General features: G+C 36.2%; 2 protein-coding genes across 2 annotated transcripts; one reads left to right on the top strand and one right to left on the bottom strand.

The window, feature by feature from the left end:
* Positions 1-205: 205 nt before the first annotated feature.
* LOC128984152 (THAP domain-containing protein 2-like) lies at positions 206-4,824 on the bottom strand. Its single transcript, XM_054403442.1, has 4 exons — positions 4,754-4,824; positions 4,315-4,552; positions 3,662-3,820; positions 206-268 (listed from the first exon to the last, which is right to left on the bottom strand). Exons 1-4 carry the CDS (start codon positions 4,822-4,824, stop codon positions 206-208), a joined length of 531 nt encoding a protein of 176 aa, XP_054259417.1.
* Positions 4,825-10,808: 5,984 nt separating this feature from the next.
* Positions 10,809-15,583, top strand: LOC128984151 (uncharacterized). The gene is made up of 3 exons (XM_054403441.1): positions 10,809-10,821; positions 11,335-13,572; positions 15,465-15,583. Exons 1-3 carry the CDS (start codon positions 10,809-10,811, stop codon positions 15,581-15,583), a joined length of 2,370 nt encoding a protein of 789 aa, XP_054259416.1.
* The last annotated feature ends 1,402 nt before the right edge of the window (positions 15,584-16,985 follow it).

The following is a 16,985-nucleotide window of genomic DNA, read 5'->3' as shown; positions in this document are numbered from 1 at the left end:
AGTTGGGAATGGAGGAGGGAGCCTGGAGCATGGAGCATAAGATGTTCCACTTATTCCCACATTTAGACTTATAGGTTATAACAGCAATGTGGAATTATAATATCAAATAAATTAAGATAAGAAGAATTAATTTTAAGGAATTAATTAAAACAACTATCAGACTATAACTATCCAAATATACTAACCAAATAACTCGCTTATCTGTTCAGTTCAACACCAGCTGTAAACACTGTCTGGCCAGGCTACACAGTGTTGCCTTGATCTGACCCTGTGCCGTGATTTGATAATAATGGTCATACGGTAGCTAATCATACAGTGACCAGAAAAAATTGATAGTTGCTGGGTATTAAATAAAACATTTAATTGAGTTTATCTAATTAATTACAGCTCACCTATATTCTATTTATGGTAGTATTTGAGGGGAAAATATCACATTCCCTGCTCCGCATCCCTTCTGCTTTGACGACATACCTGGGGAAAACAATTAAAAGACGAGTTCCATTGCTTAGGTGGATGTAGGGTTTTGGTGGATGTAAATAACACAAAAGAATTTTATTTGGGCTCCAACTTTTAGTATTGTCTAGGAAGCAGGCAATCCAGCATCTGTGACAAAGTCTAGGAACTACGCATCGATGTATATAACCTAACTGGATCGCGCTCGGCTGGTAAACGAAAACGGTCCGCCGCCGCCGCGCCGCTCCCCCCACCACAAGTGGGCAACCGCAGTGGGCCATAGCATTGAAGTAGCATTGTGACCACCGACACATCGCACTTTTTTACTTCCTTATTGTCACCAAAATGTTTAAATGAATTTCTCTTTTCGTGTATGGTATTGTATGTAATTTTTTCTCATAGGTACATTATCTAAACTATAATATAGGGACCCGGAACACATATTTAAAATTGAACTTTCTTGTTGGTAGTCTTGGATTTATAACACAGTTTTGATGTTATGTATATGCATCGATATGGATTATTTTATTCAGTCAGTTGGGTTATATAGTACATCAGTTGACGTTAAATTATATTATATAACATTAATTGTTCACTCTCACAGTAGTGAGAAAAACTTCAGTAGGCCTACCGGTATTGAACTCCCAAGTGTAGAATAATCAAAGGAAATAAAACTTAACTTTTGTAGTTCTGATATAACTTTAATTAATCTAACCAAAAAAACAACTTTTACAAATAGAAATCATTTGCTAGACAACAATCATAAATTTGAAAGATTTTCAATATTTTGCTAGACGTGGCTAAACAAAATAAGTTTATTTAGTTTCTGCCGAACGCCGAGGTTTGAAACATTACTTTTTAAGGTTTTTTCTTTTGACACTTTATGACAATATACTTTAGAAAACAACATGCTTATCATTTTAATGAGCATTAGATCATGATTGTCTTCACCAAGATCTCCGTTTGATTTGTGGCCTCGGAATACATTGCCAGCAAACATCCTTGATGCCAAAGCACATATATTATAGGCATTCATTTTAGCCCAGTTGGTTGAAGCAAAACTTCTGAATTGATTAAACAAAAACTTTATAATCTTAAACACATCTGACGAGGCTCTGACTAGTTTACCCCTGTTTACATGATCTGTAAAATGTGTATATGGGCTCAAGTTGTGTTCGTCATCAATCAATAGATTTGTACATTCCTCACATTCTATTTTATTTATAATCTTCCTTGTCACAAAACCACATATATAGTGCAATGCATTGTCCTTAAATGTACTATTAGTATCCTCGTAAAGATTAATCAAAAGTTCAAAGTCGTCGTCGTTGTCCTCGGTTTCATTACTATGCAACCGCGCTGCTTCTCCAAAGCTCATGACCGAATTTTGATGGTGTTCGTCAAAAACCAAACAATTCCCCTTTGCAGAAGGCTGGATACTGTTACGGAACATAAGTTTTCTCAAGGCCCACTGAAATTGCTTTACATTTGGGTTGTTATTATTTCCTCCTCTAGCTCGTATACATGAAAATAACAACTCCAGGTGGTCCTGAGAAAATTTATAAGTTAGTATGTAATTCAATTTGAGGTCAATTAGTAGTTTATCAATTAAAATGCCAATTGTGTTGATGTTAGTAATGAAACCGAGAGCAAATGTCTTTCTAGGGTGTTCTAAGATGGGGACGTTTTCAATTTTTAAACTTTTTAAATAGTTTAAACTTTTGTCTAAGATCATCTTAATGTACATAAGGTTTTCTTTCTTTATGGGGGATTTGAAATTTTTCCCAAACGGGTCTCTACTATTGAAAATGTCAAATAACTGGTCAATTATTCTAATGAAATCTATGGTTGGTTTACAACCTACAAAATTGGGATGTTCCTTCATTAACAAAAATTGTAAAGCGTCAGCAACGCCAGAGCTCAACGTTTGAGCTGCAATTTTTACATTCATTTTTCTGTTTTTATAGCATATATGCTTGTCAGACAACTTGTTAGCCAATGATAATCCTTCATCTTTTTGCAAAGAATTAAGATTTTGTATATACTTAAAACTAACATTTCCATCATCTGTCTGAATGGTACCTTTGTCCGCCAAAGTATTTCTGGCTAATTTCAGCATGTGACATGCATCTAACATGACACAAATCTTATGAGATACGCCATTACACTTAACAAAGAAATAAGGTTTCTCAGGCAATTGGCATCCCAACTTTTTCACAGCTGTTATATTGGAACTGGCACCATCGAATGTTACATTATGGACGATAACTCCAATTTCTAGCAACTTCGATACACACATGTTAACTAACTTAGACAAAATATCGGAACCTATTTTATCAATGAGAAAATAGCCTACTGCACATTTAAAATTACCTGTTAGTGAAACAACTTGAAAAACTAAAGCTTCAGAAGCTAAGGTTTCGGATTCACCAACATTTACTTCATTGCCAAGGTTAACATAACCGAAATTCTTCCCTAAATTATGGTCAAAAATTACTTGCTTCCTGATGCTCATGGCATCAAATGTAAGATTTACATTCTTTAAAAAAGGCTTTGATTCCAAGTTTGCTTTTAAATAATTCAATACCTCCTCCAAAAAACCAGGCAGGCAGTTGAAACTTGCAATCCATTTCCTCAGTGTTGCAGGGTGAGGCAATAGAAAGTTATTTTTTCTGAGAAATGAATATGCCTTTGGCGAATAAAAATACATGGTCAAAGCAAATTCTTTCATTTTATCTGAAAAATTTCTGCAGTTCCTAGCATTCTTATTCTTAATACTATGTACAATTAAGTCAAGAGGAAACCCAGAAAACTTATCTTCTAATAGTTCTAACAGTCTATCTGGAGCATTAATTTTTTTCTTTAATAAAATAATCACATCTTTCATTGTTTTTATCTTCTTTTCTCTCCTCTTTAACCGTTGTTGTAGAATCTTGATTTTCCGTCGAAGCAAATTTTTGGTTGGTGTTTGTGGCGTCTAAAAATATTAAAATTAAGAGTTAAATTAAAGTATTAAGCATTAAGATAATCAGATAACGTGCTAAGAGCTTCCATGTTGTTTCTATGGTTAATATGTTCATTGATGAAGATTCGTATAGACGTAAATTTTAATACAAAAGACGTATGACTGAGTAAAGTTATCGACTTTATATTAACTAAGTGTTGAATCTTTGTATATTCTACCCTACTTTCTAAAAAAACCCCTTACCTGTTTGTTCGTAATACTAATACACTGGATTTCATCTGGTTTTTCACATGATGGAATGATAATTGATGTACTAGGAGAGGAATCGTCATGTTTCGGCAACAAAGCAGTTGGTGTCTGGATATCATCAGATACACAGATGTCATCAGATACACAGATGTCCTGTAAATAGCCTATATTAATCATGTGGTAATAGGTAAACATTATAATGTTTATCAACATAAACACATAATGGTCACAGTGAAACTGGCAAAACCCAATCTATAACAACAAACTATTTATAGCTTATAATAGCACTTACACTCATTTTAATCTTTATTTTGATTGTCCTAGTAGTAAAACATGTGTTATTTTCATTTCGTCCTAGTGAAATGTTTCTTATTAATTTTCAAACAGCATGACCTCCAATAAAATGTGTGGCTATCGTAGATTTATCGATAGTAAACTTTCATCGTAAAATCCATTACAGGGCAATCACTACTTAATTTACGTGTTCTTTTGTACTTTGTTATCATCACCACTTTATGAACAATGATTGTATTTTGGATATTTTACATTTCTATGTAAGGAAATAAATTAGGCTACAAACATTTTGTATATCTACGATTTCACCTAAAAAGTATCACAGTTCATGAATGTCATGATGTTATAATTACCTGTTTTTTAATTATAATCCTTCTTTTCTTTGGTGGTGCTGAAGCTAGATGAGGAGGGAAGTCGAATACTGATGGCACAGCGTCAGGTTTTAACAATTCAAAATTGCTGTTTGGTCGGATTTGAAATTGGTCCTGGGTAAAATGTAAACTGCATATACGGGCATGCTTGGAAGGGTTGAAGTTTTTCCTTTTTGTTGCAGATATCCATTTACTTCGCAGCTCAGGATCTTTCGGAAAGCTAAAAAAACGTATTCAATCAGAGACTTAACAAGATATGCTTATTTTGTGGAAATAAAATATTTAATCTATTTGACAAAATTAAATACAGGTTTTTACTGTGTACTTAATCTTAAATATTTTTCAACACAGCATTCTAATGACCTATGCTAATGCCACGAAACTATAAATAGTATAAACTATACAAGAGAACAGTACTTACTTGTAAAAGGATATTCCCGATCCCTTTTTGGCACTTTTGTTGCAGTTGAATGCGACACACCTCTGTGGCATGATGTAGAACTTTCATTAGACATAACAAAAAATACCACCACTAACATCACGAGTACGACAGTGATTACATGGGATGTAAACAGTGCAGTCAACGCACGAGACAGTCGCCGGCGCCGCGTGGTTGCCCACCAGTGGTGGGGGGAGCTTACTCTGCGCCGGCTCGTTTTCAGCGCTGTGCTCTCGTGGCAGGGCGCGATCCAGTTAGGTTATATACATCGATGGAACTACGTAACAACGTAACGTAGGTAGTGTAGGTAGGTAGAGTTAATGGATTCTATCGATCTGCCTGAGGCCTGTGTTAAAAGTTGTTCTTCTCTGTTGATTACTGGTTTTTTGATAAATTAAACAACCTGTTCTTATATTGGGACAAGATTGCTCTGTTACAGAGCTAGCCACTGTCCATGTTCATTCCATCTACTCCAGGATTGGAGTACTACTATCAATGAGAAGGGTAGCTTGCGATGTTTACAAGGTTAACTGGAATCAAGAGATATGGGAGTCCACAGTGATCCATTCCAGCTTTTTTTAAGGGAGAGGAGGGAAAATACTTTTACGCACACAGGTAGCCAGCCTGTAGTGTGAGACTCCTGAATTGCTCCAACCTACAACGGATAGGTATTGGCGAATTCATTGTAATCCTGGGGCCCATTTCATAATAAAGTTACAAGTTGTAACTTGTAATCTAACAAAAAACCACTAAGTGGTAACACTTTCCCCGCCAAGTCAGCAATCCAAAAAAGTTAATAAATCATTACTTTTTCCGCCAAGAAAAACAATGTAATGTATGTAAGTTTGGCAACTTGGCGGCAGACTTTTGCTTGGTTTTTTTCATTAAAGTTACGTTACGTTCGTGGATAATCTAACAAATCAACTTCTCTAATTAATTAGTCCAACTAAGTATAATAGTTTCGAGGTAATCAGTAAATATAAAACCATCACTATTATGATTTTATGAAATGTGGCACAAATAAGGTCAAATTTTGTTAAATAAGCTCTCACCTAGCAATGGGAGAGATACTTGCTCAATGAAACTAGTTTTATGGTATTTTTTAAAGTGATTGAGCAAAAGTCTGCCGCCAAGTTGCCAAACTTACATACATTACATTGTTTTTCTTGGCGGAAAAAGTAATGATTTATTAACTTTTTTGGATTGCTGACTTGGCGGGGAAAGTGTTACCACTTAGTGGTTTTTTGTTAGATTTTATTTATTTTTGTAGAAAATTAACAGTTAAAATAAAAATCCTCTTTTCTCTTATATATAGACCACGGCACAACTACATCAGTAGATGAGTATTGTATGTTTGCCCTGTGCAGATGGGATAAACAAGAAAAGTGGGATTGACCTTCGGCCAACCCCACTTTTCTTGTTTAACCCATCTGCCACGGTCAAACATACAATACCTCTCCAAATTAATTGGATTAATTTTTTCTTTTCAAATAAATAAAAATATATAAATATATTGAGAAAAAAAATACTTAATGGCATTGGACTATCATATTTTGATGTTCGGTACATATGTAACGTGTAGACTACAAGTAGAATATTCTGTTGTGGGTTATATTTCGCTAATGGAAGTTGAAATTAATATTTACATATGGTACTAAGGGTTATTCCCACCCTGCCTGGATGGATTAATAGAATAGTTATTTAGACTAAGCCACGATTTTGGAACCTGGTGACCTCACTGATGCACGTGAAAGCTGCTAACAATGGATGGCTGGCAATTCCTAATCCGCTAGGAATCATAGTTTCACTTGACTATTCTGAGTAAGTCACACTTTGAGAATCTGGTGATTAAGCTGGCAGGCGTGAAAGCTGCTAACAATGGTTGCTAGAATTTCCTAATCCGTTAGGGAGCATAATTTCACTGGACTGAAATAGTGTAAATCCGTTGGTGTAATCTTAAATTTTATGGTAATAATGAGGGTCTTTTAAACTACTTTGATAATTAGTTACCCAATATGTTTTAATTTTGCTCTAAACTTTGTCCACTTATTAGTTGAAAATATCTTATGGTTTTAAACAAAAACTCTGATGTGATACAATTACCTCAAATAGATATAGTGTTTATCGTTGGGGATCACTGTATAATTTACTAGAACGTAATTGTGTTACATTGTAACCTTGTGATATTCTGAATTACTGCTATATCTACATTAGCTGTCCACTAAAATTTTTATAAAATAAAGTGCGTGTAATTACAATCGCTAAGTTAACCGGGTGGAAATAGTGGTCCACTAGATTTCTGGAATATTGCTATCACTCTTGTGTTAGCCTATATGATCAATTTGTAACTAAGTAAGCTAGGGTTATTAAAGCCGCATATTATATTATGTTGTTGTAACAGTTATTACTTATCGTGGTGTTATTTGTTATAAACCTTTTTTTAAGTAAACTAAATTTATTTAACAAGTAAACGTAGGCTAAATTATCAATTATATTATGTAGACAGGGTTAAGACATTAGTTACAGAGTAAAACTCATTCACAACTGCCATAGCCTAAATATAATTTCACACCGCCCCTATATAAGCGCTATATAAGCTCTTCGTAAGCCACTCGCTACAAGTTCCGTGTTATACGCGAAGTACCTCTCCGATCCGACAATGAGTTCGACTGGTGTTAGTGCGTTGTGGGAGCTATCTGCGGTGAAGTTTTGTGTTTCGTTGAATGATGCGTCGGTGATTGAGGAGTTACCTTTACCGCTAAGCGTTAAACAGTATTTACGGTCTCGGGCTCATGATCTTTGGTGGAGTCAAACACCAATGACGCCACCTGAAGACATTAATTATACTTCCGTCAACTTAAAAAACTTGTCGCGAGAAGAGTTTGTGATGATTGTGAGATATCCAGATGAGGACCTTGGCATTCCAGAATTCCTCCCGGAGCAATGTCATGTAGTGTATAAGTTCTACTTTTGTAGTAATCCTAGGGGAAGCTATAGGATGTGTGAGTCCTGTTTTAGGAAGCATTGTTCATACAACCGTGGGGACATCAAACGCATGTGGGGGGTTGATGCCGATGATTGGCAATATTCGAGAGACACTGACCACGATGTCCTTGATTCGGACGTGGTCCTCTACAACGTGTTGTGGAAAGAGGAGAATTATTGCTGTATTTGTTTGCATCGTCCCCTATTTGAAATTCTTGAAAAGGAGGATTGTGTTGTACAGACCAATTATCACCATCCAGAGTCAGACTCTGATGATGATATGATGCACGACTACCGTGTGTATTGTTTTGTAAAAAGACTTAGGGTTGTTAGGGAGTAATAATAGTAACAAGTGTTGTGAAATAACCTTTTGTAAATATATGTATATAGTGTTGTGTGAATTGAACTCTTTGTCAATTTGTATCATTTTGCTATTAATTGTATGTGTATTGGGACTTGAACATTTAAATTTGAATTTCCCTCCTCGTTATTCCAACCCCGCCCCCTCCACCCCCTACGAGACAGAATTCACCACTTAGGTGTTGTCAGAGCCACCCCCTCCCTTACAACACAAGCGCGCTTCTCTCAACCTGACTTGTTCAGTCATTCGTTTGCGCGCTCTAGTACGGACAACCAGACCTACTAGACCTGCTACATCTGCTAGACCTGCTAGACCTCCTAGAACTATACAACACTATTTAAGGTAAGAGTTAACAACGTAACATCGCTTGTATTTATCCCCATGTAATTCTCTCTATAGTTTGTAGTACACACACACACACACACACACATACAAGCGCGCTATTTATTATTAATATGAAAGTTACATAGATTTTTCATTTTCCTGATTCGATGTTAAGTTTATGAGTAAGAATAATTTTTTTTTATAATGAAACATTTGTATAAAAACGGTTTGAAGTCAATCTTCATGTAAGACGACCAAATACTTCAATTATCAATTTTTTTCTTCTTCGTTTTATTACATAAGTTTACTAATATGATAAAACCTTTCATTCAGTAGGTTCTGTTTCTTATCATATTTGTTAGCCTATAATATAAAGCTCTCTGTTGAAATAAAATTTGGCTTTGAGTTAGCGTAAAATAAAAAAAGTTTGTCAACTTGTACATTTCTAAAGTTTAATAAACTTTTATTAAGATCTCTTTATCTCTATAACGCAATATAAACTAAAGCTTTCTAATATGTTTTTAAATGCGTGTTACAGATGGCGTTTCAGTGCAGTGTTTGTAATGCCAGTTTTACCCTAAAACACAACTTATCCCGTCATGTGTCGAGTGTCCATGGAGATGGTGATACCTTTGAGTGTAATGAGTGTGGCAAAGACTTCCAGTCTCGACGCAATCTTCAGCGTCACATTACCCTCCACTCAAGTAAGAACCAACGACATATTATTCTAGAACATTTGTCTAACCATTCTATTAACACTGATGTTTTATTTTTATTTTGATTTTTACATACGTACAACATAATATAACAAAGTAAATTGTTCATTCATATATTCTCCACCTTACTGTTTACCTTACAAACGGTTCTATAATATACTGAATAAAAATATAGTAATGTTTTGGGAATTTAAGTAACCGTAAATCAATCTAAACAGAAATTGCCTCAAACCATGAATATAAAGGGTTGGTTCTGAATTAACAGGCTCTTAATTCCACAACATAGTATGTGTAATTCAGCAAAGTTTAGTGCTAAATGATTAGGATGTGACAATGAAAAAACAATGAGTAAATAACATGTCTCTGAAACACAAACTCTCATGATATGAACACATTGTAAACAACTATAGTTATTCTGTTTTATTTCATTTCTGGGGAAATTATGTTTTAGAACGTATGAAGCTAGACTCAGGCGTAGCTGAGGACGAGTGTCTGCCCAGCACTTCTAGAGCTGGTGAAGAATGTGCGGCAGGAGAGACTCCTTCAACTTCGTCTGGGTCCCATACTCCATCAACATGCTACAAGTGTGACGACTGTGGCAAGTCATTCAACCATAGGAGAAACCTTGTTGCTCACATGAAGACCCATGGCACTATTGGTAATTTAATATCTATCTATTATGTATTGAAAGTAAGCAAATTAAAGAGTAAAAAAAAAATTAATATATAAAATGTATATGTTTAAACTAAACCCTTTACGAAGTTTTAAAAGTAATAAATAAAAATTGTAATTAACTACAAAATCAAGCATTGTTTTTTTCTTCTTTTATTACTTTGAAAGATCGCCATAACAATATCTCTAAATACTTGTTTCTTTCCTTTTGTTTTGTTTTTCAATACTTGATAAATTTTGTATTTATTTACAACTGTCTATAAAGTATTTCTATTGAAATATTTACTAACTGATTGACAACTATTTAACTATCCAGAATTAACAAAACGTACCACTGAACTATTTTATTTTTTATTTTTTTTTATTTTTTTATTTTTATTATTTTTTTATGTTTAATATAGAAGGAGAAAAGTATTAATGCGTTTAACCGAAACTACAAACTTTCAATTACTCATAGGATTTTACTAATACTCTTTTTTCTACTGTTTCAGATCCGGTAACATGTGACCACTGTGGAAGGTCCTTCATGAGGAAATCTAGTCTCACAAGGCATCTGGAATTCTCGTGTCCTGTCTTGCAGCAGCGGCAGCAGAATATTTCAACAAGCATCACTTCGAAGCTGCCGTCAGCTTCAAACGGCGGGGACGACGAGGTTCCGGGCTTTGTGAATACTGAGAAGGCCTTCCAGTCTCGGCTGCGGACTTACGAGCTGCGCAAGAGGTTCGGCCGTAAGTTTACGCTTCCGCTGTTCTTTACATTTATTTTTGAACATCTGGCAACACTGTTAGCTAAAGTCCTGGAAATGTATGATGCCGTAAAGATTAACATTTTCATGGAATGTGAATTTGAAAACATTCATGGAGAAACATGCCGTAAAAATTTCAAAACTGTAAATTCTCCTCTCCTGCAGACTTCAGACATTGAACAATTCTGCTCTGACGTGTTCGCTAAACTCCTTCATGAGAAAGAAGAGTGCGACATGAAAGGGTCAGGTTGGACATTTCTGAAAGTCACAAAATTCGAAGTTAGGGTTAATCGATACGTTCCACTCAGGGGAGGATCCGGTTACATTCCGTTACCTAAGAGGTACAAAGGTGTCATCAACACCAGGAACAGTAATGAATTTTGTTTTAAGTATTCACTGCTTGCTAAATTTGTTACTCATAGGGACGCTACAAATCCCAATAGTTTCGCGCAAGATTTGTTTGAAAAGTACAATTGGCAATGCATTAATTTCCCGGTAAAGTTAAAAGATATCCACATCTTTGAAAAGGTCAACAATATTTCAATTAATGTCTTCGGTTTGGACGATGAGGGTCTTGTGTACCCTCTAAAAGTCTGTGACCACGAACTTGAGGATCACAGAGATTTACTTTTGTTGTCCAATAAAAATAAAGATACCCATTATGTTTATATTAATGATTTCAATCAGCTAGTCCATAGTCAATTGACAAAACACGATCGTAAGATTTATACGTGTAAAAAGTGTTTTGCGTTTTTTCAAGACACGCCTAACAAGTTAGGGCTTAGTGGTCAGCAGAGACTGGATGAACATGAACGGTTCTGTAGTTTTAAAAAACCTTTGCGCCTGGACCTTTCCTCTGACAAGGAAATCTCCTTCAAAAACCCTGAGAGAAGCCAGAAAAAGCGGTTCGTGATCTACGCCGACTTTGAGGCTTATCTCAAACCTAATGAACAAGACCCCCAATCAGATTCCCCTATTACCCACACACATGTCCCGTACTCCTATTGCTACCTTGTTAAAGACTCTGAGGGTGTATTTACGCAAATCCGCCAGTACAGAGGTCACGATGCTGCAAAACATTTTGTCAAATCCATAAGAAAAGACGTTTTGCACATTGGCGACATCTTGTATGGTGACAGGCAAATGACTCCGCAACTCTCCCCTGATGAAGAGGCTTCGTTTCAGGCAGCAACGCATTGCCACATTTGTGGTAAAGTGTTTACAAACGAAGACCTCAAGGTTAGGGACCACATGCATTCCGCTCCCTATAAGTTCCGAGGTGCTGCCCACAACTCGTGCAACCTTAAGTTTCACGAGCAAAACACCATAAATTGCTACTTTCACAATCTCTCGTACGACTCTCACTTTATCATACCAGAACTTGACAGTGATGCCGGTGAAATTTCAGTAATCCCCACTTCCGAGGAAAAGTACATTAGTTTCACAAAGTACGTTCCCTTTAAAAAAGCCAACCGTGGAGTACTAAAACTTCGTTTCCTGGATAGTTTGAGATTTCTCCCATCTAGTTTATCAAAGTTGGCTGAATCCCTTCCTAAAGATTGCCTTAATGAGACCAGGAAACGGTTCCCTGTAGATGAACAGTTCGAGCTGTTAACTCGGAAGGGGGTATTCCCATATGAGTATGTCTCTTCCCTTTCAAAATTAGATGAAACCAAACTCCCCGAAAAAGTCAAGTTCTACAGTAAAATGTCCCTCGAGCACATCTCAGACGAAGAGTACAGCCACGCTGAGAAGGTGTGGCGTACCTTCAATGTAAAAGACCTCGGACACTATAGTGATATTTATCTCCTCACTGATGTTCTGTTGCTCGCAGACATCTTTGAGAATTTCCGGCAGACTTGTCTGCAGACCCACCAGCTTGACCCCGCCCACTACATCACATTACCTAGTTTCAGTTGGGATGCAATGTTATTCAAAACTAATGTAAAACTAGAGACAGTTCAGGATCACGATATGTACCTCTTCTTTGAAAACAGCATCAGGGGAGGGATATCACAGGTTTGTAAGCGAAGGTCTAAAGCCAACAACAAACACTGTGATGGTTACAATCCGTCCCTTCCGTCTAAATACATCACGTATGTAGACGCTAATAACCTATACGGTTGGGCCATGTCACAATATCTACCCACTGGAGGCTTCAGTTGGCTCAATCAAGAGCAAATCGATAGCCTAGAAGTGGAGTCTTTGCCCGATGATGCTGACGTAGGCTACATCTTTGAGGTTGATGTTGAATACCCTGAATCCCTCCATGGACCCCACAGATGTCTCCCCTTCCTTTGTGAGAGAAAAGTCCCTCCAGGCGGAAAGATGTCCAAATTACTTACCACTTTAGAACCTAAAAGTAACTACATTGTACATTACCGTATTCTGAAACAGGCACTAAACCATGGTTTAAAGCTAACCAAAGTTCACAGAGCCCTTCAGTTCAATCAGTCTCCGTGGTTGAAACCGTACATTGAGCTCAACACGAACCTACGTAAACAGGCCAAGAACGATTTTGAAAAAGATCTTTTTAAATTGTTTAACAATTCTGTTTTTGGGAAAACGATGGAAAATTACCGTAAACGTATGAACTTCAAACTTGTGTCTGACAACAGAAAGCTGGAAAAATGCATTGCTAAGCCCAACTTTCTGTACAGCACAATATTTACTGAATCATTGGCTGGTCTCCATTTGGCTAAAACAAGCATCGTTCTTGAGAAGCCTCTTTATGTAGGTTCCTCCATATTAGATATTAGTAAGGAGCTTATGTACTGGTTCTTCTACGATGTGCTAGTAAACGAGTTCGGTGCGGAGAACGTGAACTTGTTGTACATGGATACAGACAGTTTTATCCTTGAACTGTACACTGCAGACATGTACGAAAAGTTCCGATCGATGATGCAACATCTCGATACAAGCACCCTCAACAAAGACAACCCAGCTTACAGTCCTACGAACGCCAAGGTGTTAGGAAAAATGAAAGATGAGATGAACGGTGAGTTCATTCTTGAATTCCTTGGCGTTAGAACTAAAGTTTATTGCATTGTTCCTCAGGACTCAAAAAATAAAGATATAAAAAAATGTAAAGGTGTTACTAAGGCTGTTGTTCAGCACAAGTTGAGGGCTGACCACTACAGAAATTGTATAGTAGACAATCTAGATTTGTATACAATGAATAGTACATTTAGGTCTACTAAACATAAGGTCTGCACCCGATGGGAGAACAAACTCACTCTCAGTGGTTACGATGGCAAAAGGTATTTGTTCGTAGATAATATAACTACATACCCCTATGGACACAGCCTCGTACCACAGGGTGCAGATCAAGATATGGATATCTTTTAAAAGCATGTTTCTCCTAAACGCATACCTTTATTTGGCCTATTAAATTTAAATTAATGTACGGTAATCTTCAACTTAATATATTTATATTTTATTTTTGTATAAATGTTATTTTAATATCAATAATCATTTACTGTGAAACATTTGTTTTAAATTTGTAATTGTCTTCTCTCAATACACATTTGACCTTTGTAAGTATTGTAATTATAAAAAATAATTTTAATGTAAATAATGTTTCTTGTAAATACTGTTTCTTGTAAATACTGTTTCTTGTAAATATAGTACACATTTAGTTGATGTAAAACTTCAATGGTTAAACCTCTTTTTGAATTGAAATTTATAAATTGAGTGGCTTGTTAGCACTTAAATTTTTAAAAAATTTGTAAACACTATATCTAAGGTGAGGGTTTTACAACAGAGGTAAAAATAAATACCATGTTTTGTATTTGACTGTGCATTTATTTACAAATCCCAAAACGAATATTTAAATAAGCTATATACAATATAATCATTTTTAGTTACATCATTCGTAAACCAAGAAATGTAGTCTTGCATTGAATACTCCAATGATCTAAAGTATAGATATGTTAAGCAAAAGTGTCCGCAAGCTGAGGAGAGGGTTCCTTGTAAAACGTTGTGGTTGTAGAAGTATTGCCAGCAGTTTCTCCTGATGAATCTGAGGTGGTCTGGCACACTCGGTGGTAGTCCAAAACTATCAAAATATTCAAGCTTGCCGTGTTCATCCAAGTAAATAGCGATCCAGTGAGTTCCATGCTTAGTATGCGGGTCCGTGTTGACTATAATTGCTGTTGAAGGAGCGATTTTGATTGGCAAACAATCTGATGCATATACACCTATATTCTGTACTGGTAGTTTATCCAAGTAAAATTTCACCTCCGTAGCATTCATGTTTGAGTTTGTATGTACCACTTTCGTAAATTAACACAGTTAGATAGTGCACAGTTAAGCTCAACACTCTTGTGGTTTTTGCATCTTAAAGAGTCTGAACTAAAAGTACATTTGAGAGTGTGTAAAGAAGTACAATTAAGTTGTTCCAAGTTTATAACATTACATTGCCTGGGGAGGAGAGTTTTGATGAAATCAGCTTTCTCTTTACCTTTCACAAACACGTGTGAAGCAAAATTAGATCTTAACTTTCTCAGCAGTTCCTGGTACGTTATGTCGCCATAGTCCCAATCGAGGCCGTGGTAATATTTCGTCAGCCAGTAACTTTCTCCACTCTTAATAGCTCACGGTCAAATGGTGGACAAACAATATGGTGAAATATTAAACATCCTGTTGCTATGTTTAAAACTGAAATTTCCTTGATTATGAAATTTCCGTCATTATCCTTGAAACACTGGATATCCAAGACAACACTCTCCTCACGATCCATATCTGATGAGTTATAGATGAATACTGATTATTGTTACTGTAACACAAGGTTATTTAACTGCCATAGTCAACAGTCACATTCCTGTTTTTATCAATTTCAATGACGTTGTCAAACTCTGCATAGATTATGCAATTAATTGTTTCACTCAGGGCTTCGGAAAATCCAAGCTCTATCCTTAAACTTCCATGACGAATCAGGTTCCAGTGGCTGGTGGCATTGGCAGAAAGGTCAGGTGTCAGATCAAACGCCATTAGACAGTTACCTTTAGAATAGTCTGTGCGAGTGATACTGTTTCCCATATTTAAAAAATGAATTCCAGTGCCGCTGAACAATGTGTGATATGACATTACTGACAATTCCTTATCTTCAGAGTAGTCCGGTTGCAGTGGTTTTGTGGGTATTTGAACACCATCCACATACAATGAGAAAAAGTTTAACTTATAAGACTGAAAGTTAAAGGGGTTCGATTTTATATCACCATTAAATGCTTTGTTGCTCACTAACCCAACAATTAGTCTTTTGGGTAACTGTCCTAGAAAAACATTGTCCAAGGTCTTACCTTGAATGCCTGAAGGGATGGTCATTGCTTTCACTTCAACACGTGTTATGGGGTATTTAGCTGTCCCACTTTCTAATGTCTTGCTGTGAGCCAACAATACTGTGGGGTTTATTTTATTCTTGCGTATCCAAAGATTAGCTTCTTCAATTTTGACTTTGTATTTGTCATTTTTAGACATTAAACAAAAGGTATCCCTGGATCTTACTAAACGTAGACGAAGTTCCACTCCATTAAGTAGAAATTTCTCTTGATTGAATAAATCAACATGTAAGTGACCAATCATATCGACGGTATTACTTGCTTTTGTAAAGTATCTACGGTTTACCAAGCCTGAATTTTTGTTCTCGCAGTCGTCCATTTCTCCTGGTGTATCATCATACCACAGAGCACAGCTGAGATGAGTGTTTTTTGCACTATCATCATAGTTGAGCAAAGTTTCAATATATGAACGATAGGCATAAGTATTGTTTTGTGGAGAAACCAGCTTTTGGTTTACATACAAGTCCACTTGACTAAACATTGAGTGTAGCCAATTGTTTACCGGACCAACCGATGTATCAGTTAGTGCTTCTAATTTTGTACCATCTGGTTTAAGGATACTTGCTTTAATATTTATCATGGTATTAGATAAGTCTGAATACTCATCACCATGCCCCGGCACTACGAATTCTATTGGTGAATCGTCTGTTAATGATGATATTGGTTTGTATTGAACCCATTTGCCACTCTCAATACTGGTTTGTGTAGCAGGTATAGTAAACAAATCTAGTTCCGATTTAACACACTCACATGACTGGTGGTGAAGAAATGCCATTATCCAAATATATCTTTCACTTGTTTAAGGGCTGAACTAACTGCTTTCTTCTTTTTTCTTCTTTGTGATGTCTTCTTAACGTGTGAGCGCTTCTTGTTGTGTACTGCAAGAAGTTTCTTCAAAGACTGAGGTGTAACATTAATTTTCCTCCTCTTATAACCAGACCCACTTAATACACTGTCTATTTTATTATCAGCCTTACGTTTTAAATTTGTTGTAAACTGTTTGACGCCAGCTGATATCGCCTCATTAGGAGGCACTGAGTTTATAACATCTTTTAAGACATTTATACTCGAT

Source organism: Macrosteles quadrilineatus, unplaced genomic scaffold (genome assembly GCF_028750875.1).
Source record: "Macrosteles quadrilineatus isolate MER2022 unplaced genomic scaffold, UCM_ALF_1.0 Scaffold_2__2_contigs__length_208266976, whole genome shotgun sequence".
Lineage (NCBI taxonomy): Eukaryota > Metazoa > Arthropoda > Insecta > Hemiptera > Cicadellidae > Macrosteles > Macrosteles quadrilineatus.
The sequence above is the reverse complement of the archived record's forward strand: the minus strand, read 5'-3'. Positions and strand labels throughout refer to the sequence as shown.